This window comes from Meleagris gallopavo, chromosome 16 (assembly GCF_905368555.1).
Source record: "Meleagris gallopavo chromosome 16, MGAL_WU_HG_1.1, whole genome shotgun sequence".
Taxonomy (NCBI): domain Eukaryota; kingdom Metazoa; phylum Chordata; class Aves; order Galliformes; family Phasianidae; genus Meleagris; species Meleagris gallopavo.
The window spans coordinates 2,248,696-2,275,123 of NC_139419.1; the positions used below are offsets into that span (position 1 = coordinate 2,248,696).

A 26,428-nucleotide genomic window follows, 5' to 3' on the forward strand; every position below is an offset into this window, starting at 1 on the left:
AAGGATGGAGCTTCCACATGGATACATAAAATATACGTGGATGTGGGTGCAAGTTTTATATATGCTCTCCAGTGCATATAGCAAATTAGGAATCATAATTTTTTCGTCCGGTCATAACACATGCAGTTACTTACAGGGAAATGTTAAGGCGTTTATTTTTATCACGGGTATTCCGAATTTCTTTTCTTTCTCTTGGGACATTCGAAACAACTGTGTGTTTAAAAAGGCAGGTTTCACATTTCTTTCATTGCCAGCACCAAACCCATGTACTGCACAGACCAAAAGCTGCATCGACAGAAAGGGCTCCCAAGGCCAGGGGCTGCTGCACAGCCCTGCATGCCAAGAGAGCCAGGCTGCAGCACGGGGCAAGCCTGTATGCAGGGTGAGAGGAAATCCCATCTCAGGTGGGTGTGTGATGCTGATTGCCCTCGATTGGAAGAGATATCCAAAATTTACATTCTAAATTGATTTTCAAAGGCTTAAGCAGAATGGCTGTAGTTAAAACCTACACGCTCATCTTTGGCAGGACCCAAGTACAGACGTAAGGAAGAGTCACAGCCCTTATTTTTAATGCGTTTTTCTCACATAACGGATGACTCTGTTATGTCCCAACTCCCATTCCTGGAAAAGTTAATACATTTATAGTGATCTCTGAAATACAGCATGGAAGCTAATTAACTTCAAACTTAGAAAAAGGTTTTTCTCATTTTCCTGGAAAAGAAGAAGAGACATTAATGGATCTCTTCTGCCAGAAGAAACTTTTCAAAATTGTCAACAGATTTTAGCAGCAGTGCTACATTTTTGGTAGGAAATCCTGGCACCATTTCTTAATCTGTGGTTTAAAAACAGTTTTTAATGTATTCGTGCATCTGGTTCATAAGGAGCACAGTGACTACAGAACTGGGAAAGGGCAAGGGGGGAAAAAGGTTTTTTTTTTTAAACTTTCAGTTTTAGTTTAGGAATCACATGAACAGGAGGAAAGAAAGAAACATCCTTTTTAATACCTCATTTTGGCTCTATTGTCTAATATAAGGACAGATCGTATCTATGCAGCGAATTATACAAATCAGAGAACTTCCTTCGAAAGTATTTACAAAGGAGAAGGAAAAAGCCTTTGTGCCCTGAAGCAAATCTTTGATTAGATCTACATTAAACATTTATCACAGCGTATCTTTTATTATGTGCACTTTTATCACTTGCCATTATTTGTTACACTTTATATTACGCTCGCATCCTGAAGCTTCATCCAAGACAAAAATGCCCTTCCTGCTCCAGCACAGGCACTGCTCACAGCCAGCATGGAGCGTTCCTTGTGAGAGCTCAGGGCACAGACTGATGCCACAGGTGATAAGTGGAAGGCAAGTCGACCCAGAAAGCTGAAACAATGCCTCAAAAGCATACGATATGTCATCAGTAGAGCTCGTACTTCTTATGTGTGGTATAATACACGCAGGGCGTCTCAGCTGTGATTCAACTCGTCAGCTTTTCATAGACACTGACCTACCTGCAGCTGCCACCCGCGGTCCAATGGGGAAAAATAACCAATTAAAAAAAAACAAATCCTTTTCTAGTACTATTATTTAGTGGCTGGCATCTGTTTTAGCTCGTCTAGAAGAAAACTGCATTTGATTTGAAAATATATAGACTATACAGAGAACCATCCGTTGTTTCCAGTAGTTACAGAGAAGCTTGAATGCAGTAGGCTTAAAAAACTGAAGGTAATAGCGCCATGCTAAATGTGCTTCTTATTTAATAGAGTTATAAAAAGAAGGCAAAGTAGGAGTTGAATTATCACAGAAGAAGAGATTGATTTTGAGAGAAGGGAACTGAAAAGCGCAGCACAGCTGATGGCCCACGTGGGCTTCCTCAGTGCAGCTGCTGTGCTCAGCAATGCCTGCCCATGCACTGCGGTGTCCTCTCCCAACACCCTGTGATGTGCACTGCGTCACCAAGGCTGTAGATAACCTGCTTAGAGACACCGACCTGCCCATGACTGCTTCCTGCAGGTGGCTCTCACTCCAAGCCGATTTTATTCGTATGAAAGTAATTATTGATACCTTTTGGGGCACCACTGCATTTATTACTGTGTGAAGGAGACACGTTTTATTAAGGATCCGGTTTTATTATTTGAAAAATATTGCTTGTTAGTCTAACTGGGGTTGGGGAGCTGTGATGGTTCCCTGGAGCTAACTGATTAATAATCATTGCCAACTGCATTTTAAATTTTAATTTTGGCCTTGGCTGACTTGCCTAAACGATTCCCTACAGCTACGAAACCACTTTCTACTGTACTTTGAATATTTGGGCATTGTCTGAATAGTTGAAGCGTGCTGGAGGTGCTAATTCTCCCACATGTCAGTGTTACGGCACAGAGAAAACACACGGCCTTCCCTCTGCATTTCTGCCAAGGCAGGAGCATGGTCCGAATGGAAGAGTGTAGGTGATAGGAAATAGGAATGCATGTCCTCTGTGAGTCCAGGAGATGGGTCAGGATGGAACTGGTGGGCTTTATGCTCTGTGAACACACTGCAAATATTTCACTCACCGAAAGGGAACCCGTTCTACAGTCTGCTTTTGTTTAAAAGCATCAGCAGTACCTGAAGAACACTGCCTGGTGATTACAGACTCCTGCTTCCAAACCTCTCTAATACCTCTTACAAGGTTACCAGAAGTCATTTCACATGAAAGAATACATTAAAGCTGCTTAATTATTTAATTAGATGCAACCTCTTTTGTATGATGCTATGCACAGATGAAAGCAAATATCTAGTGACTACATTTAATAAGCTGTTAAGAAAATTCATTTATGCTAAATTTTATTTTACTGGAAATGAGAGTCATTAAGAAAGGATGCATTACATTTTCTTAATTAGGTTCGGAAAAAAGAAGTTATCTTCCAGGAAAGAGAATCAGGCAAAGGAACCTCAAGTATTTTACCCCGATAATTATAGGCTTAACACTTGTTATCTAATTTTCTCCATCTGAGGAAGCACTTAGACATATAGAAAGTATACGTTCAAAACAAGACATGCTCCTGCCCTCCTTACACATAGACCTGGACAAAGACAGAAAGCTCTTTCAGAGTAGCTAGGATGGAATATTAATCTCTATATGGCATGTGCACCCAGAAATCAGTGCAGATGTGGCCTTTAGGAACATCCCGACAGAACACCACAGAAACAAATCCATGCAAGCTCCTCTTCCAAAATAAGAAATGGAGAAGATGTCACGTTAATGATGCTATTAAATACAGCACTTCCCCATGAGACTCTTGGAAGCAAACGCCCAAGCAAATGTTGTGGCAGCTTTGTTTCACACTGTAAAAATGGTAGAGCTGCAGACACAGAAGGTTTCCAATAAAGACCCTCTGCAGCTCTTACTGAGAAACGCTTGGAGAGGTGCCCTTGTGACCTTCAATAACATTAATTCAAAGATTTGGAAGGACAAGTGATTTGATTTGAAGCCGTAAAGCAGGATTAGAGTTTTTTAATCTATTTCTCCCTTTTTGTAAAATGTAGTGAGCATTTATGGAGAGGACAAGAAGAAATCTCCTTCCTCTGCCATAAACTAAATGGGATGATGAGCAGATTTAGCAAGACACAACATCCACGGATGGACACGAATTTAGCACGGACATGAACCTCCTCCCTTCTCCTCTTAAGCCACACGGAAGTGCTGAGCGAATGGGCCAGAAAGCCATTCCAAATCCTTTCCCTACATGAGACAGAAATGAGTTTCTTCAGAATGCTATTAATGGCTAGCCCATAAGAGGGTTGGTGCAGGGAAAGACATGCGAGAGCAGCAGCTTTTCCAAAGCTCAGTTTAGTAAGCCGAACCACAAACCTCCACTAATTCTACTGGAACATCAGGCAATAGTGCATTTTATAATACTGCCTCCTTTTGAATGAGCTGGAAATAAGGAGGAAATATTTGCAGTATCTAAGAATTCCTACTTGAGCTAAACTTACAAGTCTCGTAACCTGACATTTCAGAATCTTCAGTCCTCTGTTTTGTCTCCAGAAACCAGAGCTGCTCACTCAGAGTTCTCAGTACCTATGTTCCTCAAAACCTGATCTGCTAATATGGACATGCCTTGCTGGAAATGACTGAAATTATAAAGTAAATAAACAAATAATCCAGCTCTGGCCATCTGGCACATTTCCAGGGCAGAATTACCGATATTCAAACGTATTTCCAGGATTTTTTTTATTTTTTTATTTTAATTTTTTTTTTTTTTCTTCTGCCCAGAAACTCTTGGTAAGAATAGCCGAGATTGAGAGGCATGGCTTCTTAATTCAGATTCACCTGAGCCTTACCCTGGTACTCAACTCATCTCCAGACCTGAGCCAGTATTCCTGCACAGCACGGGGTCACACAGGCACTCTCCCTGCTCAGAGCCCTGCAGCCATCTCCTCACCCAGCACTGCAAAGCTGGGCTGCTGTGACACAGCCGCAGACCACAAACGTGGCCCTGCCATTCCCACGTGCCCTTCTGCATTCACAGCCTGCACCACTCTGTCTGCAGAGCTGCAGTGTTTACAGGTAGGAAAAAAAGACATCAGAGCAGAAATCAGCAGGAAGTGGCTGAAGTAAAGACAGATGTTAAAGAGCTTCTTGCAAAGTAGCGAAATTGTTGTACTGGGACTCTAAAAAGCAGTTTTAGAGTTTAACACCAAGGAGTTCATCATTAATGCTTTAAAAGCAATTCCTGCACAACATGACATCCTGCAGGTGTCACAAGGGGGGTTAGGAGAAGGCTGGCAGGGCTCCAGCACAGCCCTGCACATCACTTGCCCCTGAGACACAGAGAAGTGAATGCAGAAGACAGTGGGTGCATCAGCAATCTTGGTACTGGGCTGCCAGACACCCTGATGGGACAGGCAGTGCTGTGTGCTGCCATGGCTGAGAGAGCACTGTGATCTTCACAGAATCCTAAATGCATAGATTGAATAATCAGATGATGAGGATGCTAATGTTTGGAAATGTACATCGTAAATGCAGCTCTGGAATGGCAGTGTGTCTGATTCGGTCACAGCCAGGCTGAAGCAGGACAAGAAGTGCTGCCTCTTCTACATTCAGTGCAACACTGACTGTGGGTACGGTTGGTGTGCTCACGCAGCTGCTGCCATCAGCACAAAACTGACCAATGGGCTGGGGAGGGGGAAAAAAGCAAAGGTTTTCCACGTGTGGCAAAAAAAAACACGAAATCACAATGTGATGTGGCTCAAAGAAAGATGGAGCCTCGCAGATCTTTCACTGGAGAGGCAGGGAGATTCAGAACTCTGAAGCAGCCAGGCGCAGGCCATACTCAGTATGGGAAATACTGTGATTTACAAAACCCTGCTCAGTAACAGATCCAACGTAACCAAAATAACTGATTACCTTTTCTGCCTCATATATCCTGGCAAGAAAGGCAACGTGCCTGTATGCCTTGCAGAAGAGCCCTACGCAGCACCAAACCAGGAGAGTGAGAATGCACTCTGCATCCACCCCGCAGGAATAGCTGCAGGCATACTGGCACCCTAAAAATAGCCGAGGTGTGGGTGCTGTGCTGACAGCTTTGTAGGGTTTGTGAGTAATGCTGGGGCTGCTAGGGAACTGCAAACAAACTGACCGGGCTCCAGCAGATGCCACAGGGGACTGTAGGATGACGATAAGGTAACCCTACTCTCTTAATAAGACAAGTCTAATTTCTCTGCCACGAACAAGGACAGAGACTTCCTTTAAAATGAGGCTGATCTGTCCAGCTGTTAAAATCAATGGGCTAACATTCCCTTTTACAGAGGGATTTACATGCTCTGATTTAGGTCAAGGGGAGGAATACCGCTCAGAGGCAGGTACAACTAAAAATCAGCGACACAGAAAGTTGGAGCAGTCCTGAGACAAAAGCTCTGTTCTGTGCAGTGTGAGGAGAAGTGCAAGCCTTTGAAATCAGATAGCAGCGAACGTCTGCCCAGGTTCACAAAAGCAACCACAGAACAACGCCAAATGCAAATTTACCCTCTATCTGACTCCTGGATTCAGGCAGCTCCTTCTAGAACTAAGGACTGTGAAAGCACACATGAATGCATCAGTTACATCCATAGCTAACACTTGCCTCAGAACCTTCACAAAACAACCCTTCAATAATTAAAGCAAAACCGCCCTCCACCACCACAACCCTCTCATCTTTGAGGGAAAGCTGCTATTTCAGGACACCTTCACAGCCCAACTTTTGCTTTGGCTGAGATTCGCAATTCGATCAGTGCTGCAATAGCTGATGAACTTCAAGGTAACTGGTGAGCTCCTACACCAACTGCATCTCCCTGCCACGGGGAACACTCCCTGCCCTGGCCCTACTGGTGCGGGGTTTGCAGTGAGACATTCCTGCTTGATGCAACAGTCAGGGCTCACAGAGCTCCGTCTCACAGGCATTACATAAGACAGTCATTACATCCCAGGGACAATGGCAAAGTCACAGTTCAATGAGCAAAACATCTGCCAAGGAGATACTTCTAACAAGCATCGAGAGCAGCTCAGCAGCTCGGGAAAGCACAGACTGATGCACTGGCACTACCTGCCATTCAGGTGTGTTAAGCTCTGCTAATCTTGTATGGGGGAAGAAAAGACAACCTGTGATGTTCAGATTTCTGTGCATTGGTTACTGTTAGTACCTAAAAGCTGAAGCCGTGGATGGGGAAACATCAATTGCAACTCTCAAAATGAAAGACACCTATTAATGCCTTTCTGCAGCCTGGCCCAGGATGGTGCTGTGCCTCCATCCTGCAGCCCCGCAGATGAAGGGCTGCCCCAGGCCATGCACTGCTCCAGCAGCACTCCAGCACAGTGCCATGTTCTGCTGCCACACCATTTTCCCACTCAGTGCCAAACTGTCTTACTTCTGTGTTCTGAAACGTGCCCTTGCTTTGTATCATTGTGGTAAGCATCTTACTTTTACTTACTTTCTTATTTTCTGAGGAGGTCTCTGACATTCTCACCTAAATTTAAGGCAGCGATACAAAAGCAGGCAGAGGAAACCAGAAAGACAATGCCTTGGAAAACACCCTGGTGACACACAGTGCTGGTGGCATATAAATCATGACAGAGAGAGAAGAAACGCACTCTAGCAGCTTATTTTTCCAATGTGAGCACATGGTAGGTAACATTCTAAGGCTCGGGTAATTCACAGCAATATTCACACAGTGCTGTTATCTGTTCCTTCTACAAAAGATGCCATCTTTGTAATTCTATGTACTTTGGGTGACATCTATTCTCATTTCTATTACTTTGATGGGTGATGGAGAAATCCATATGAGCAGATCCATAAAGCAACAACTTGCTGAGCTAAGTACAGCAATAGAAACATTTCTAAAGGAGAGCAACTTGCCAAGGCAAACAAGTTCTGCCAACATTTTAGCACCACTAAAGGTCAGTTGGGTTATAATTACGTCTAATTAGAATTCTCATGAATTGCAACGTCTTTTCACTTGAAGGCACCTACAGCTTTAAAAAGTATGAATTTTACTTCCTGTTTTCTAAGAATCAAAGAAAAGAGGCATTCTGACCTTAGATTTATGAATCATCCTGAAAGAAAAGAAGCACGTCATTGTTAAGAGGAAAAGGAAGAGCTCTGTGCAACCACCAACACCCAGCTCTTCCCTCCTGCTTTGCTGTTCCTTTCTTCCTGTTCAGCACCATTGTGTTTTTTTTAAAGCATTATTCCTCATTTTCTTTTCTCCTTCTCATAGTTACATCACCCTTCTGTCTCCCTTTTTGCTTTAGCACCCTATTTTAGTCCTCTCTATCTTCAGAGCTGCCCGCCTGCTGTTCTTCCATGTAAGATGTTGGTATTTCTCCCTGACATTACTGCTAGAAATGGAAATTCAGTTTTCTGCTGAAGAATTCCTCTTCATTTCATCCCACAGACCGGAAAAGATGGCCCTGCTCTCCAAGAGAAGCACTACCTCTTAAAAATGTACGACCTACAAAACAAGCAGAATTTTCCCTTGCATGTCAAAAGTCTGCGTGTAACAGAACTCCTTCACTGAATGATTTCTAACATTTTCCTTTGAAAGTTATCAAACTTAAAACAAATTCCTGTCAAAGCTGAAGCCTCAGTTGTGCTCTCGTGCTGTGAATAGTCAGTCTCTTAACTAATAAAAATGACTGCTTTAATTATTCTATGGTACTTCAAGTTCCACCTGTAATGCAGGAGATTCACTTGTCATCAGGGAGTTAAGAGGCCACCTCACTTAGCACTATTTAATGTCAGGTTTTCTGCCGTAGGTGGGGCAAATCATAAATCCACAGCGCCCTTTTGTTTACCTCCCACTGCATTGTGCTCCTGCATCTGCAGGATGACCTTATCCTTCCATGTGTCATTCACACCTGTAGCCCCACAGAAACACACAGACTGAAATCTCTGACCCACTGAAGTCGTCAGGGCTTTTACAGTTGGGCTCCAAGGACACGAGGAGGTCACAGCACATATGGGGCAAAACACGCCCTATGATTACGTTCATTTGGCAGTTCAGCATCTTACTGCTATCCCTGATAAGTGTACAAAATTCAAACCATCTGTTGCTGACATAACCCCAGACAACGTGCTGCCATACCTAGAGCTGTGGGGCTCTGCTATTACAAGACCATGCTGTGTAGCCAGCATACTGCTTCAAGGTCATGTGGTGCAGGTTAAACTCTGCAGTCAAATCAGCTCAAATATAGTTTCATACTCTCTCATCTAACAAGGCACAAATCCATACAGATAGAAGCAGAATATCAACCCAAACCCCACAGCTTGTTCCTTTGCTTTCCAAACCTGAAAACCATTATCTCTAGATCCGCCACTTACTTGCACACATACCAGAGTACAGTTGGAGCAGATGGTTCAAAGATAACTTTCAATCCATCTGCAGTTCAAAACAGTGGTGAACCATTCCAGCTGTTTTCCAGATCAAAAATATTATTGTCATTTTGCTATCGCTGCGTGCTGAGGGTTATGTAACAAAAATGCACATGTCCCTCTGCCTGGAATGCAATTAATTTCCTCCCTCCCCACTGAGAGCGGTAAGTAACAACTCAGACAGTCTGCATGCTTCAGTTTTAAGCATGGCCAGAGATGCAGCGATGGAATTATTCCCCGTGGTAACCCACTGCTGGTAACACGCCAGCCCTCTGCAGGTCTTAGAGACAGGGTCTATTCTGTAGTTCAGGGAAAAAATAAATACTACTTTCCTGCTTATACATGACCTCTTACTGTCTGCAGCGTACCATGAATGCTTTGTTTCAGCTATTTTAAACATAGATGTTGCTTTATGTTGGAATTCAAAGTATTCTAAATCAGTATGCTAGCTAAAGTAATTGCTTCCGATCCGAAATAGGCCACTGGACTCCCTGTATACTTTGGTATGCAGAAGTAAGGCACTGTACACTATTCACTTTAAAATGGTGGCATAATCGTGTCTTAATGTACAAATATCCAAATATCATGCATTAGGTTAAGTGAGGAGTCCATAATGCAATTTGCTTACATATAGAGAAAACTCCTTTGCTTAAAACAGTGCACTTAAAACTAGTTTCCTCAATGCAATATTTTCTGTAATACGCCCTTCATCTCTGTGAGTGCAGCTAATCCAGAGATATTTATATCTGAACTATAAGGCATTCAGGAGAGGAACTGTCTGTCTATAAAATGTTTGTGCCGTACTCAACATCCTTCAGTTGTTATGCGCTATACATAAAATGAGGTGAAAGGGTGTCAACTGAAATGAAGCTTTAGCTTATTACTTAATTGCAGCAGTTTCCTCTAATGCCTTTTTTCTTGGTTCAGCTTGTTCAGGATTGCTGGCATGGTTTACAGCTTGCTTCTGCACATAGCACCTGCAGTGCTGCAAGCAGCCTTACCTGGTTAAATAGGCCAGAGCCAGTTCAGATCCCGACAGCTTCTTGGGTTCTGCTTTCTTAGTAGAGATTCCAGCTTCTCTCATCAGCTTTTTTTCTTCTTTCTTCCGCTCTTTTTTCAATTTTCTTTCCAATTTCCTCCTTTCCTCTGGAGTAAGATCTTCCTCTTCATCAGCTGCCTGAAATAATAAACATTTAAATAAAGTGATTCTGTTTCTATAGGAAGACAAACAAAACATTCATAAATGCAACTGAAGGGCACAGTTAATATTTTAAACCAGCAGCTTCAAGCTTCATACTTTTACCATACACCAAACTACGAAGCTTCTACATTGTTCAGCTCACATAATTGCAAATGCTGCACTCTGCAGAAGTCTGCAGAGGCCTTTTCTGTCCTCTGTAGATGAGAGCACTGATCTCAGCAGTACAGCAATCGGAGCAAGCACTTCCTTTGCTCGGTATTAAACATCATTTCCAAGATTTGTTGTGCTGTTTGTGCTCTCATAACAAGGGATATCAGCAGCAGAGACTGTTCACAGTGGAGGGAGGGTATGGAATTTTTTAGCACACACACGTGTATATGGGAACAGTGCTCCCTTAAAACTGGGACTGGAAGATCACACTGTCCTGGACTGAGAAAACCTCTGCTTTCCAACCATGGGCCTGAGTTCCCTTTTGCCAGAAGGGAAGATGTGACATCTACCACCTTCCTATACCTCTTGGAGATCCTTTGGCAACCCTGGGTAAACACGCACAATCCTGCATAAACACATCTACACAAATAAACCTCAAAGGTTGGAAATTCTACACGCTTTCAGACAAAACAGTTCGTAATTCATCTTGAAAACCCAGTCACTAAAAATTTACGCATAACTATACTGAAAACGAAAACATTTGTTTCACGTACAGAAGAGGAGCGTTCAGCAAATACACCGAGTTGATCAGGGTGAGATCACGCAGTGTAGAAACAAAGAGCTGCTCCACAGCACGCCGAGGCATACCCCAGTGATTCCCAGCACTGCTCATTCATCTTTCCAGGCAGCAGTCCCTCTGACTTGTTAAGTACCAACTGGAAGCATGAGAAATTCCAGCTGAATGGCTGTTACTCAACATCCCCCTGTGATTTCCACATCCCAGTACATTTTGTTTTCCTGTCTGAACACTCTGCAGTCCAAAACCAGCAGTGTCTGTGCTTCCTCTCCTCAGTGATGCTCCAGAAGGACAAATGTCAGATCCAGCAGGCCTTCATATCTATCAGGTGTTCTGAAGAGATCTAGGCTTTGCAGAGCTCTGTGATTATCTTGGACAGACCTCCATGAAAATGCAGAGAAAGTACCTTCTGGGTGTCCCCATGGACCTCAGGAAGCAGTGAGGAATTGGACACAGCAAAACCACCTCTCCTGTACAACTTCTCGGAAATAACTGAGCAACAACAACAACAACAAAAAAACATGAAGTTTTGCAAATGAGACTCTTACTCTCAGTTTGAACATTTCCAAGATGAAGAGCAAAGGGATGGTGCTAATTCCTAGTTTACATGATCACTGTAGAATCATAGAATGGCCTGGCTTAAAAAAAAGGACCTCAGAGATCATCTACTTTCAACCTCCCCCACTGTCTGCAGGGTCACCAACCACCAGGCCAGGCTGCCCAGAGCCACATGCAGCTTGATAGTTACAGAGCTCACACAGTCCTGAACAGAACTGTGATGCCTTTGCTGTGGTTTAAGGACCCAATGCTTCCCAGGCATGAGCACCAGGCACTGGCCTGCTGCTAAGCAGCATTACTGCTGCTGACCTGCAGAGCAAAGGCCAGGTAAACAGGGCAGCACCTGAATGCACTCCGATCTGGCAAAGGCACCTGCCAAGCACCACACGTTGCTTCAGTGTTAATTCCTGCATTAGCTAAGCCTACTTTGACCCATCCTTTCTACTCTGTGTTTTCAAAGACCAAATAAGGATGTGAAAGTGGACGTCAGAATAAATGGCAGTAAAGAGGATTTGCTTTTTTGTTTGGTTTAAAATGCTTTTAATTTCTTGTTATGGAAAGCCAGCATTCACCCCCAAACAAACAATGTCTGCTGCATTTGTGTAGATAACAATTCATACCTCAAATAACATCTAGGTGAAGGTAGGTACATAACTGTTCTATAGGAAACAACATTTCATTGGAAAAGCCACGGTGGTACTCACTGAAATGACAGCCCCACCACACAGCCTGGGAGCACCGAGGGTGGTCGTGTATGAAGTGTTTGCAAAAGATGACTGCAGCAGCTGTCCGACAGACGACACACTACGCTTAATCTTCTTTTAAAAATAACGTAATGAATTTGTTTACTTTTCTGCAAGCCATGAAGCTTTCAAATAAAGTGCCTGTGGCACATCATTAGAACTGCTCTGATAAAGAGGCCTCCGCTGCTTCAGACTTACAGTAACTGCTATCTCTGTACCTTCCCCTCCCCCACACATTCCTCATATTATCAAAAAGCTTTTTATCCCTCTCCCGACTGCTCCATTAAAAACAAAACAAGTTGCTCCCTCCCCATAAGTGGGTCCCAACATAAATACCAGGCCCTCACAACGCTTGTTTCCAGCCTAACAATTTGGGCACTGTAGGCCATCTGAAACACGAGCATTGTTCTCCCTTCGAGGCTGGAACCTTTCCAGGGCTGAAAGAGTGAGGATTTACAGCTTAAGGTACCTTTCCCATAGCACATACCATCATTTGGTCCAACCGAAATGGGACTCATGAGGTCCTGTTGGGAGTTCCCAGCACACGTCCTGCAGTTTGCTCAGACATCTCTTGTTGCAGATGGACTTTGATCCGTGATTAGCACTGTGTGCCACAGTCTGTCCTTGACTGGTTTTTAACGAGAAAGCCTCAAGTCTCAGCTGGTTCATTAAATGTGTGCGTTTGGGAGCGCATTCTCCATTGAAGCTGAGGTTAGTTTTACCATAATTAAAAAAACAATCATAAAATGAACACAACACGGCACAACAGAAACCAATATTCCCCAGAATGTGGGACTCCAAAGAAAGCAACCCAAGGCTTGCCATGAAATGGAAAGCCTCGCTGCTTTTCCTTCAACTTAAACGCCCTCTGCTACGGAACTCTCCTGATGCATCTCTCCTTCAAGTCAGCAGCATTATTTTTTCATCTTGCTTTCCCTGTACCATTAGTGTGACTGCTGTTCTGAAAGATGCGTCCAAAGTTTGAGAGCCATTCAGATTCCAATTCTTAGCAATAGCTCATTATTTAAATTAAAAACAACACAAAGAAAAACTAACAGCAACCCAAACACTAACCCAAAAACCAACAGGGGACTTCATTGTGCCGAGGCCGTAAATATCCCACGTTGTCTCCTTCTATATTTATAACGTGACACCGCAATTTGTAGCGCTGCAATTTATCCTCACTACACCATTGTAAAGGCCCTGTTTGAGCGTGCCATACACTTGTTTATTGACGTGATAAATTTAAAACACGTGCGTACGAAAAACCACAACGCTTGCTTATGTGCAAAGCCTGCAGAGAGCTCCCGCAGCACCTTGGGCCGTGGGCTCATTAGGTCTCCATCTCCACGAGGTCAGGCCAGGTCAGCACACTTGAATGAGTGACACTGAGAGGAGAGGCAGCGTTCTGGCATGATTAAGGAGGTGGGAGCCTTCCACTGGAAGTTTTCCAGAAGGCCTGAAAAAGGTGCTGTAAAAGGGGTACTGCCATTGGGTGCCATGTTTTGAAAAAGAGATGGACCCTCAGACCTTCAGCTTACGTGCTCAGAAAAATTGCTGTCATACTTACGAGGGAAAGAAGATGTGAGCTCAGACGTCTTCAAGCAGATTGCAAGAGTTCATGCTACACTGCATCAATTTGCATGCAAAGGGCTGGGACTGCCAATAGAGCCTTTCATCAGTGCCAGCCTCAAAATTTCCAATTTGCATGTAGGCTTCATAATACAGAATAAATAAATAAACTGAGACATCTGACTCAAAAACTCTACAGACTTCAGTTTCTAAAACAGTGGCAGTTTTAGAGATCAGTTAACACTTTCCATTATTACTTGTTATCTGGAAATGTCGCATATGTTTTAATACTTTACAGGTTGTCTTTAGCAATGAGTTTACCTCTCTTAAAGGGGGAACCATTTCAAACTGAAGTCAGCAGAGGATGTAGCAGTGTCACTCAGAGGGTGGTGAAGCACTGGAACAGGCTGCCCAAGGAGGCTGTGGATCCCCCATCCCTGCAGGCATTCAAGGCCAGGCTGGATGTGGCTCTGGGCAGCCTGGGCTGCTGGTTGGCGACTTGCACATAGCAAAGAGGTTGAAATCTTTGAGGTCCTTTTCAACTCAAGCCATTCTATGATGCAGTGACTGATTAAGCAATCTTGCTAAGCAATTCTGAACCGAGAATACCAACCCTTACAGTGAGAGGGACTGGAAAAGCAGAGGTGATGGAAGAGGAAACCTGGCAGAGGCGACAGGAAGAGGGCTGGAGAAAGGAAGGAAACCGAAGTGACTGTTAGCACCAATGAGCCCAGTTCCTCCAGAAGTCAGAGGGCTGCTATCTCCTTCTGCCAGCACAGCAGCAAAGCAAGCAACATCAGAAATTCAGGGGAATCAATTTTAGCATGCCCGACAGTGACAAATAAGGCTTATAAAGAAGGCTTCACATTTTTGAACTCCGAAGAGAAAGAAGGTGGAGCGGGGATACAGCTCGCTCCACAGTAGCAGCACTGTGTCGCTCTGTTTGCTCATTAAGCCGATGTTATTTCATAACCTTTAATACAGAGCAATGTCAAAGGGGCTTTGTTTGCTGCCCAGGACGACTAGCCCCTCACACAACACGCTCTGCCTACCCGCAGCCTCCTGCCCCACGTGTGCCCTGCCCATCATCTCAGCACACAAAACGCTGTTTCTATCACACACAACGCACACACGGCCATGCCCCAGCTCCACTGCAAAAAGCAGAATCTATAACCACGGCTCAAAACCTACAAAGAAGAAAAGCTGGCAAATCCTTCGATGCGAGGTTCATAAAAGAAAGGCTGACAAATGATTTACTCTTTGAGGCTTGCCAAAGAGCCGCACCGCAACCGCAGCTATAGAACTGACACTAAATAGTTCACAGTCATATTGGATTTAAATAACTATGTTCTATCATTTAGCACCTTATGAAAATAAAGGGCATACAAAATTTCACTACCACGCAGAAAGCAAGCTTTGATTCAAAGTAAATGGCTGTAGAAATACATTTCCTTATATCTCCTCTGTAGGACTTACAGAGGGAGATTTTTTTTAATTACATATCGTACAAAGAAATAATTAACATTTTTCATGAAAGCCAGCTGTTGTTGACATCTCAGCTCTTGGCAACAGAAACGCTGGGAATACAGTGAGTTGATTTGGAAAGGTTTGTATGGATGCAACCCAGGCAGAAAAGCCTCAAACAAGTTCTGCAGGAAGCCAGACTTAAGTAAGAACAAGCTTTTTATCTTCCTGATCCAGGAAAGGGTTTTTTTAGCAGTTGTGTCAATGTTAAGAGCAAAACAAACATGTCCTTACATACACAGGCACGGCAATCAGGGGGCACTGGAATTTGCAGCTGTCATTTGCAATGGGTGCACCTTGAGATCAGACAATGAGCAGCGATGTGATCTTTACATGTTTCATAGACCTACACCCCATTCTAAAGAGCACATCAAGTGTAATCATTAGGAACTGCTGAATAAGAAGAAATCCAGCTATTTACTAACTTAAATGAAAGCATTTACAGGCACGCAGAGCAATGACTTACAAAAGGAGCCTGTTGTGTTCCACTTTATAGATTGTTTGCTCCTATAAAGTACGTACTGTAACAGATGAAGCTCGAAAGCATAAATTAGGACCATATTCTATTTCTCATTTTTCTCCATCAGTATCAGAGTCCTAAATGCAACACAAATATTTAAGACAGCAGCACGACTGCAGCTCGGGGAATGCAGTTTGCTTCATTTGCAACTCCAGCACTGCCAGGAATGTTTTCATATTTGCAGAAGGATTTTGCTTACTAAGGCTAAGAACCCTTAATTAAAGCACATTCACCAATCGGGGCAAGAGAGAAATGAGAAAAAGGGGAAAACAAAAAGGAACCCTCGGGAAGCATCTGTATCCCCATCGCCGTGGCTCACCAGCAGCCCCCCAAACCCAGCAGTGCACGGAGGGATTTTCACAAGCATATGAGGCTGTCACAGCAGCCAGGCTGCTATCACACCATCGTCCCCTCCCAGCTCTATCTGGCTGTGGACTCGGCAAAGGTAGAGGCAGAGAAGCTGTTTTGAAATCAGTGCTGGAGGGGGAAAAAAAAAAAAAAAAAACAACCAAAAAAAAAAAACATACAACCAAAAAAAACCCAACAAACCACGAGCTCCATCTCCTCCAATGAAAGAGGTACCACAGGGTGTAGGCAGGTTGCCAGGCGCGCTCGGCAGCGTGACCGCACTGCATTGAGTTTCTTTAATGAAAGCCAGGAAAGAACACATTACACAGTGTTTCTTCTGCGAGCTCGCTAGCCTCCAGTGATTGAAATCAATAAAAACAGTCGGCAAGGGGCCCAGTGGGGGAAGAGAGAAACCTCCACTACGGCATTCAGTTTGCTTTGCACTTTCTCCCTCCCCCCTGAAGTTAAACTCGGATCACCATGACGAGCTGCTCGGCTCCCCGCGCTCGCACCGGGATTTGAGGGCAGGGAGCGCCTCGGCTCCTGCTGCCCTGCTCGGAGAACCACGGCGCTGCGTTCAGATCGAATCCCTCCTGGAAAAGTTCACCGGACAAGTGCACTGCCCTGCGCCCAGAAGGGGAAAGCCCTGCAGGAGGATGGTAGAGGAGCCCGGGGAGGAAGGAGCCATCTGAGCCAGCGGGAGCCCGCGTCCTGGTGAGGATGCCAAGCCAGGGGAGCTGCGGATCTGCTGGCAGCCAGCAGCCCAGCTCACAGCGACCTGCACCGTAGGGCGGCCCGGCGCTCAGCGGCACATCAGCACAGAGCCAGGTAAGCAGGAGCCGCATTTAACCCTTCTCCGCTTCGCGCCCGGTATCGGACCGGGACCTCCGCACCTCGCGTCCCTCCCGGCCCCCTCCCAGGTGTGCCAGCGCTAAACTCGTCCTGCTGGAAAGTTGCGTGGGGCCGCTGATCCTCGCTGAGCTACAAAACGTGCACAAAAGCCCTTTGTTTGCTGGCTTGGGGTCGGATTTGCTCGCTGACAAGGTGGTGCGGGGCCATTGCGTAACCCCCGCGCTGGAGCACAGCCCTGGGCTGCTCGCAGCGGTGGGACGCGGCCGCGCTGAGGCTGCCAGTAATGAATTTCTAATGGGGTCCATACTTATCTTTGTTATTTATGTATTTTAATCGCCATAGCAGCCACACACCCCACACTCGCACTGAGCTCAACGTGCTGGTTTGTACCACGAAATACAGCAACTTGCATGCACGTGGGTTTCTTGGGTTATTATATTGACAAGGAGTTTGTAACCATCTTTTAATACAGCCGAAGGGGCTTTGGGGCACGCTGTCCAGGAATGACCAACATAGGTTTACTCAGCACTTGTATATCCTACCACAAATTCAGTGCATGCTGTTTTCCTATAGACTAGCCCTATAAAAATGGGAAAGACACAGATCGTAACTGTGGACCCCCCAGTCCTTCACAAGTTTTTGGTCAGCTTTAAATAACATAATCTACCTAGACACCAGCCAGACATGGAGGGTGAAATCAAAGCTTGCCTTTTGCTAGGTCAGCAAAAATGATGGTGGTTCCAGCTCTTTCCCAGCGATGGCAGGAGCTCAATGGGATGGCCAAGCAGCAGGAACCTGCAGAGCCTCCGTCCCATGGAAGGCAGGCACAAGGTCTGACAGGCTGACAGCCCTCCCCATGCCTCCCACTGCAGTGCCACAAGGCAGGGCGTAAGGCCGGAGCTCAGCAAGTGCATCTGTATGGGGGCAGGTGCAGCTCTGCTTGTTCCCTGCAAAACAGCCTTTTAGGGGTGACTGGATTTTACAAGGAAATGGAAATGAGACCCATGCTTTAAAGTGATGTAGAGAACATCTTCGTGACTAGGACTTATTTCTGCACAGAGGTTTGTTGAAACTTTTTAAAGCACGAACATTGCAGAAGCAATCCTTAAACACCAAGAAGTTTTTCGATTGATTTTATCAGTCCAGTTTCGTACTCTTTGCAAAAACAGTCATAAAACTACAGATCTAAGAAAATTAAGAACAAAAAAACCCCAAAGTAGCAATTCAGAAGAGAAAATGGTCCCTTCTGACTTTCGGGGCATACCCACAGGCCCACGATTCGCTGTACTATCACAGCTTTTAGAATCTGATCTGTGCTCTGTCTGTCCCTGCAGAGATCCCTTGCAGAAATCCCAGCACCCGTTGAAGGCTTCAGAGCAATCACATCCCCCCCATCCTGCAGGACTGCCTTCCAATGCTCTCAGGGCTAAATTTATCTTATGCAGAGGAACCCACTGTAGTCTTTTCTTAAAATCTCAAAAAAGAAAAGCTTGGGTGGGACAGACAATGCACATCATTCAAGTTCTAATGATATTCCTCCTCATCAGTCTCCCAGCAGAATACATGAACATCATCTTTACAGCAGAGTGCAGGGTAATTTGTTCCTAGCAGTATGTTTCAGAAGCAAAGTGGTCTGAGATTCCCTCCTGCTGTTAACAGAACGTGTTCTTTTCAAGCACACGACAGAGAAAAAAAGCATCGTGCATTTTCTTAGAAGCAGCTCTAAGCAAACACAGATACTATAGGTGCCATACCACAGAGCAAGATTTGTCCACATTTTTCAGTTGTGCCAATGATACTCATTCAGATTCACTGAGCAGTGACCCAGTCTTTCAAACCCTTCCTTTAGACTATGGAGACTGGGAAGAACCCCGTGTTGTTTCTAGAGCTGGATGCAACAAAATAGGACCAATGGGTTTCTTTCCCACACTTCTACTAGAATCACAGAATTAGAGCTAGCATTGATAGCCTCTTATCATTAGAAGTACTTCACCTCAGCTGTCTTCAATATGGTCAAGAGTTCCTAATAACACATGCCAATTGTCCATACAACAAAACTGGTAAAAGAGCTTTTTGAAAACAGCGTATAAGATTATGCAACCATCACCAAAGTAGGCGAAATACTTTCAGAGGCACAAGGACAAACACTTCGTTTTTATCTCTCCTATCTACATCTTAATGAAAGGAAAGGTCTGGAATTCTACGAAACGGTTTGAATGACACTTCCAAAGAGGTTGAAATTCAACAATGATGACAACAACATAATGCAACTCTTGGGATGTGCTGGGCTCCAGGGTAAGCAGTCCTGGGCGAAACACAATACTTGTGTCTGCACTGGGAAAAAGAGCGTTTCCATCCCTTTTGAATGACCATGACCTGATACTTCTTGAATACTGTAAAGCTTTGAGATATCTCCTTTCTTAATTACACCAGTGGATCGTGTTGACAGTGCTGGAGTCATTCAGTCGAGTATATTTAGTCTGCTCCATTTCAAGTGACAGCTTCCCTGTGATGTACCTATCCTGACAAAAAAAATGGAACGTAACTAAATATACAGTTGAAAAGGTGCATTTCCTCCCTAATCTATAGGAAAGACTAGTGAAACTGAAGATTAATTCTTAAATGAAAAACAGATGTGTATTGATCCCTAAGGATGGCAGTTTACCTTATAATTCCAATAGGTTTGACTAAGAAAGAAATTTTTTGTTATAGACAAAACACCTGCATCATCAAACAGCTTTACTTCCCAATTCCTGTGAAATGATTATTCCTGTAAAATATGTATAATTTCCATGAATAGACCATCAAACACCTGTGTGAACTGTTTTAAGAAAGAAGTGCTACAAAGCTGCACTTACATCTCCTGCACAGCTCAGTTCCCATTGAACATTCCAATCCAAGTTTGGTCTCAAAGAGAAGGGGAAAGGAAGGATGTTTCCAAGAGATAGCACACATTGCAGCACCTTGCCTTCCTGCCGGCCTGCCTGCTGCCCTCCCACTCACAATCACACAGTGGTTTGCTCACCTAGCTCCATCACCCTGCCCTTGATGCAGCCCAGGATACAGTTGGCCTTCTGGGCTGTGAGCACACATTGCTGGCTCACGTTGAGTCCTTCATCAGCCCGAGCTGTACTGGCTGACCAAACACAGCTGGTATGAAGAAAGAACCACAATGCATTACTTGCCAGCTTGCCGTGGTCTCCTCAGAGTTCCTAAAGAAAACTCCATCCACAGCTTCCTCATTCTTAAAGTCTCTGACACTGAAGTGCAATCTCTTCCTGAATCCTATTTAGCAACATTCCCCTTAATTCTGTTGTGAGTCTTTATAGCATCACGTGTGCCTTCATAATGGAGAAGGAGCAGAAAATTGAAAAACAACTATAATTTAAGACCCTACATTAAAACCTGCTGACTGTTTAGTTAGCAGTTAGAAAAACTCCACAAAAGCTGTTTGTGTTTCCACACTCCATACTAAAGAGTGAATGCAGCACAAAACAAGTTGTGGTTGGCGTTTGTTTTGAAATTAAGACAGCTAGCAAGTTATCCTATAATAAAATTTTATTCCTCTACATTTCAATAACAACCAACTTACACATACTTAAAAGGTTAATGCTATGGTTTATGTGACCTGAATTTATAGCTCACTCTGGTTTTACACTGCTGTACTTTCCTATTGAAAATTAAGCTAAATATCAAGATGTTGCCTAAAATGCCTTAATAAAATTGCAATCACTAAATTGAAAGAAAATCTGCTTAGGCCAAGAGGTACTCCCTTTTTCTCTTTTATTTTTTAAGCCATCTTTAGAAATCAGTATTTTCCCTTGGAATACTGGGAGCGAAAACCATACTGGAAGATTGCAGGGTAGAACTGGAGAGTATCGGCTTCTTCTCAACAAAGCGAGACAAAAACATTTCGCTTCTTACATCTTCACAAATCCCCTGCACAAACTCTGCATTTACTTAATGCTTCCACAAAATCTGCCATTGACTTCTGTTAATTGACTCCCAAAATTCCAGGCCAGCCCGGGAGTGCCGACCTCCCTTCCACCCTGCATGAGCATGATGTGCAAATCCACGATCAGTTCCAGCTTGCAAGTTACGAACAGCACCGTGATTCATGCTTTTCCTGCCCTGGAAAGTGTTTACAACATCATTGTGTTTTTTGTACCTATACACTCAGATCTTACTATAATTAGCTTTGGGATACAACTGGAAACAAAAGATAATATTCTGATTCATCAAACGCTCCCGACAGCTTTCATGGCAGGAAGCGTGGTTCATGTTGGCAGTTTTAAGGCAAACTCCACAACTTGCCCAAAGTAACAAATACAGAGCAGAGGTGGAACTCCTCAGCTTAAAGTTTCCTAACTTTCAGGCATACGTCCAGCCAGAAAAACGTATAACAGAATGACATTCTCTCCTTCCATACAGGGCACCTTTAGACAAAAAAATCAAACATTCCCAAACTGTTTTGCTTTGTATACCTTTTTGCAAGCCAGCCCTGCTGCAGGTTCCTGCAGCTGCCCCAAATGGGCTGCGCTCACACAGCCCCAGTGCACCTCCACCCTGCCAACACTGCATCAGAGAAAGCCTAAATAACAGCACGAAGCCACTCACACAACACTCTTCTACATCTGCAATGGAATTTTGTAATTACTCTGAAGGTTCCTCCTGCTCCAAAGGAGGCCATGGGGCTGCAGGGATGGCCGTGTTCTATCCAAAGCAGCACGGCGATATGAACTGGAGAACACAAACGTCACACAAAATGAAGAGAAAAATATGAACTGTGTACATGAGGCCCTCGCTGACAGAACATATAGAATGTTCCTCAGCTGACAGCTTTATAACTCTAACTGGTTCTGCAAATAAAATCCAAACAAAAGAGCGGAGATGTTCTCTAAATCACTCAGCAATTGCTGTTCAGCAAAACCAGCAACCACGAACTCCAGCAAACAAAAAGAGGTACTTTAAGTGACCTTAATGAATGGAAAAAAACGTCAGGATTCTTTCAGCTCTATTTTTCTATATTCTTGAACCTATATGCAAATATTGTATAACCAGCAATCAATCACATCGATTTTTTATATGTTGAGAGAAGTCAGATTCGGAGTGATAAAACGAGTTCAGGCAGAGGGCACATGTTAAGCAGCTGTGAGTCCATTTAAGCTGGCTGTACACCCAAGCACTTAATGTCATTACCCTGGGCTCTGATTTCTTCCTTTCCCTCCTTACACTGAAATATCCATATTATATTCTAACAGGAATCATTAACATTAAGGAAATATAGTCACGCAGTGACAGCAGCAGCCAAAACAATATGCTTGTAAATTAGATGTGGTGTATTTTGCTTTCAGTAAAAGATTATACAGCCACCTACTCTGTTCCGTCTCTAAACAGAGCTTTTTGGTGAACAGCAGAATCTCAGGTAATAGTTTCAGGAATGATTTAAGCCACCATAAGGTGGTCCTGCTGCCAAAAGACAGGCTCTGGGCTCTCCTGCCTCCCCCCCTGGTTGGCCCCTGTGTTGGTACAGCCTGTAAACTCTTCTGGGTTCAAACAACCTCCCAATTCCACGACCAAACCATGACACCCACCAAAAGCTGCTTCAAACCCAAGTCTGGGAATGGCTGTGGCAGCAAAGGAGGTGATATCGAGGGGGGAATCGTGTGGCTGGACAGCTGATGGGATCACTTCTGCACTCTCTGCTTAAGACACCATTCCTCGAGAGAAGCAGAAGTAAAATATTTAATGTTGCCATGTGTATCCTTCCTTTTAAGCACAAGGAAGTGATGACTTTTTGCTTGCCAACCCAAATAATCACAGATCTTTTGGCATTCAAATTCAAAACAAGAATCGGTCTATCACAAATCCAATCCGACTCTTTTCTTCTTACCCTTGCAATTGCATTTCAGTGGGTGAACATTGGCAACAGAAATGGAACAACAAGGATGGAACAACAAGGATCAAATACTTTTGCTACAACTACATTTTGAAAAAGCAATTTTTTTAGTAGACACAAGCAAGTAAATTCAAACATTAACAACAGATAACCAATATAGCTATCTATAGGTTTTTAGGCGTAAGGATTTCCCCTTCTCACAACACTGAAATTATACCCACACGAGGTGGGTCCCTCTGAGCTCTCAGCCCTCCTGGGTGAGCTGCTTGCTCCGTTCTTCCCTCTGTTCAGATGTGCTCAGGCTGTTAGAGCCATTGCTCCCCAGCTCGGCACACACCACGACTTCCTGCCATCCAGAGCTCCAAACCACATCCAGGAAACAAACAGCCACGGAAGCAGACAGACTCCAATGGGAGCTGTCAGGTTTTTAGCCACTTGAATTTATAGCAGGCACTGGTTAGCTTCTGCACTGTATGCTGCATGAAAAAAATGCCTCACATTACCAGTGTTATAAAGCCTTCCCAAGTGAAACTACTAAACTTCAAACATACCTCTGCACTATTTCAATGTGCGTGCTGCCAGTAAGTGATAAGATTCATCCCAGTTACAAAAGCATTTTGTTTTCATCAGAGGGCTCTTTCATTTTGACCTCAGTACTGAGGGTCATTGCTGCAGGACCAATGACACAGAAAAGCATTCAGGTACAAAATGTTTAATTCTTTGAACATCAGGTTAATTTGTTTTATAAACTTAAACCAATATTTGAAGGGTTGAACAAATATTTGAAATGCTTTGGGCTAGTTACCTATTTAGAAAGAGAACAAATTGTTTCAAAAGGACTTTTTGCCCCTCAGGCAACATAGAGCCAAATTCAGAACGAGCTCATCATACCCTAAAGATGTTCAGCTGGTCCGAGCCAGACCCTTCCAACAGGTTGTTGTGAAGATGCCTGATAGGGTGAAATGAAATGCTTTAGGAACAGAAGTGCTCTAACAGGGAGGAACAGTTATGCCAAAATATGTAAAATATTAAATAAAAAAGTAAAACACATCATGGAGGTGAAAGGAATACACATCGGTAGCAATACTCGTGTTAAAATCCGTGCAAAATGTACGACCCAAAAAGAAAGCACAATGGCAAAAACCACTGCCTGCCTTCTCAATAAAATAACTGCTTTCAATCCCACAATGAGGGCTGTCGGAAACATCACCTATTTCAAAGTGCGCATGGGACTCTAAAGGCTTCTGAAATTCATCCCCCGTAGTGAAAGCCTTACTATTTCCTGGTTTCATTTTAGATTTTTTAGAATGAGGTTGTATTTGGATGACAGTCAAAGCAGGCTGAATAGTTCTTGTGCTGCAACAGGGTCAGATAGAAGTCATGTCCATACCCCTGCCAAAGCGCAGTATGCAGTCTGTGTCCCTCACTAAGTTCAGCAGTTAAAGCAGGACACAAGCTGTAGAATTTCAGATCTATCATAGAATCACAGAATGGCCTGGGTTGAAAAGGACCACAATGATCACTCAGCTCCAACCCCCTGCTGTGTGCAGGTCGCCAACCAGCAGCCCAGGCTGCCCAGAGCCACATCCAGCCTGGCCTTGAATGCCTGCAGGGATGGGGCATCCACAGCCTCCTTGGGCAGCCTGTTCCACTGCCTCACCACCCTCTGGGGGAGGAACTTTCTTCCTCCTAATATCTAACCTAAATCCCCTTTGCCTCAGTTTAAAGCCATTCCCCCTTGTCCTATCGCTATCTACCCTCACAAACAGCCGTTCCCCCTCCCGTTTATACGCTCCCTTCAAGTACTGGAAGGCCACACTGAGGTCTCCCTGCAGCCTTCTCTTCTCCAAGCTAAACAAGCCCAGCTCCCTCAACCTTTCCTCACAGGAGAGCTGCTCCAGCCCTCTGAGCATCTCAGTGCCCTCCTCTGGAGCTCCAAGAGCTCCACGTCTTTCTTTCTATTTAAGAAATACTTTGAAAGTTAAAGTGAGGGAGATGCCATTTATGAGTTCTGGTTTAGCATATGTTCGATATATAAAGTTATTTGAGTGCTGTACAATAAATAACATGGCAACATACGCTTTCAACACGTTTGGAAGCTAAGTCATAAAAGCAGTCTTATTTTGGCTAACGTGCAAAAAATCTACATGCGACAAATGTTGCAAAGGAGAAGCCACTAAAACCACTAAAAAGATAACAAGTTTTGCAGCATTTCCGTGGCTCTTTCTCCAGACTGATAACCAGAATTTAAAACAAACGAGGCTGCAAAACGCCTTGCACACATACAAAAAGAGCATTTAGTCTTCAGTCCTTTTAGCTGCGAAATCAAACGCGCCTAATGGAACGCAATAAGGGAGCCTCATCAGGGAAACAACCTGAAGTGACTTGCAAAACTGTCCAGAAAGCACTGAGTGAGACAAACACGGCTCTGAGTGCCACCGCTGAGATGTTGTAAAGATGTGAGAATGGCAAACAAAAATTCTTCATGACAGAGAACGAATTCTAATGTTTAAAGGACAAAGTAAAGAGACAGATAGCACTCTTCATCAGACAGACCACACTGATGGGTGCTACGGAGCTGAGAATGTTGTCACTTCTTCTGGACAATGAAACAAAACCACAGAAACCAACAGGAGCAGCAGCCAACTCTTACCACCCTATTTGGGCATTATAGGCCTATAAATATACACGCAGCATCTAAACAAGGGAAGGTTTTTCATTCCCTTGTAAGCAAATGATTAGCTGTAGCACACTAATAACACACTGCGAAATGCCGAGGGACAGCATCAGTTTTCATGTCCTAATGTCAGACTGTGACTCGGCGCTGCGCTGGCAACGCTGCCGTAAATGTGCAACAAGCATGAGCAGCACACGCTGACACACAGCCATCTTTCACAACACTGAAAGCTCCTTTTATGTCACGAAGAGAGGAACACAGAGTCACAACAAAAGCATTTCACGAGAAAAACCCCTTGATTTCATCCAATCTAAAGTTTTCATCTAACTTAAAGAGAAAAAGAAGCAATTTGGGCCAATGGGATACAGCATCACGGCTCTGTTCATCCACAAAAGCTTGTAGCGCTGCCTATCATTCAGCTGCACGAAGATATTATCTAGCAGTTTCATAATTGAGATAATATTTACTACTGGAAATGATGTGAAGTAGGACAAGGATTACATTGAGCATTATCAAACGGGGCCTCAGAGTTATGATTTCTAGGCACAGGCAGGAATTGGGTAGCAAGGCAAAATTTAAGAAAACAGTAATACTCTTGTGTATTAACAGAAGACCTCTTCTGCTCTGTAGTGCACTACCCAAGACCATTTCCTTCCTTAGTATTAAAATTCTAATCAGCCTTCATTTCACCTACAGAAATGTATGACCCAGGCAAAGCTCTGTGTATAGCTTTGGAAACAAACAGCCCTGGGATGTGAGACTTGGTGCACTACAAACCCTTAATTCAACTGTCATCATCTGTACGTGCACAAATAAGGAATATTAAAGACACGCCAAGTGCCACTCTGTGTAACACAGTGCAAATGTCTTTATTTCTGAAGTAGCTGTATTAATTACAGATTTGATGTTAAGATGCTAGATATCAG

The 26,428-nt window shown here is 43.9% G+C and overlaps 2 protein-coding genes across 14 annotated transcripts in view; one reads left to right on the forward strand and one right to left on the reverse strand.

Moving 5' to 3' along the window:
- The window catches only part of CHLSN (cholesin), a 99,204-nt gene that overhangs the window by 9,988 nt on the left and 62,788 nt on the right, over positions 1-26,428 (reverse strand). For 9 of the 10 annotated variants that reach the window (XR_014886877.1, XM_085238062.1, XM_085238058.1 and 6 more), the window contains exon 3: positions 9,883-10,058. Coding sequence is in view for 9 of the 10 variants with exons in the window: in XM_085238062.1 (XP_085094188.1) it covers positions 9,883-10,058 (176 nt within the window). In the remaining variant the exon portion in view is untranslated. Of the gene's footprint in view, positions 1-9,882; positions 10,059-12,597; positions 12,715-26,428 lie in introns of those variants that run through there. The other variant, XM_010719665.4, reaches the window with a different exon arrangement.
- Positions 16,343-26,428, forward strand: part of GPR146 (G protein-coupled receptor 146) — a 33,237-nt gene continuing 23,151 nt past the window's right edge. For all 4 annotated transcript variants that reach the window (XM_085238050.1, XM_085238051.1, XM_010719660.4 and 1 more), the window contains exon 1: positions 16,343-16,902. The gene's annotated coding sequence lies outside the window, so the exon portion shown is untranslated. The remainder of the gene's footprint in view (positions 16,903-26,428) is intronic.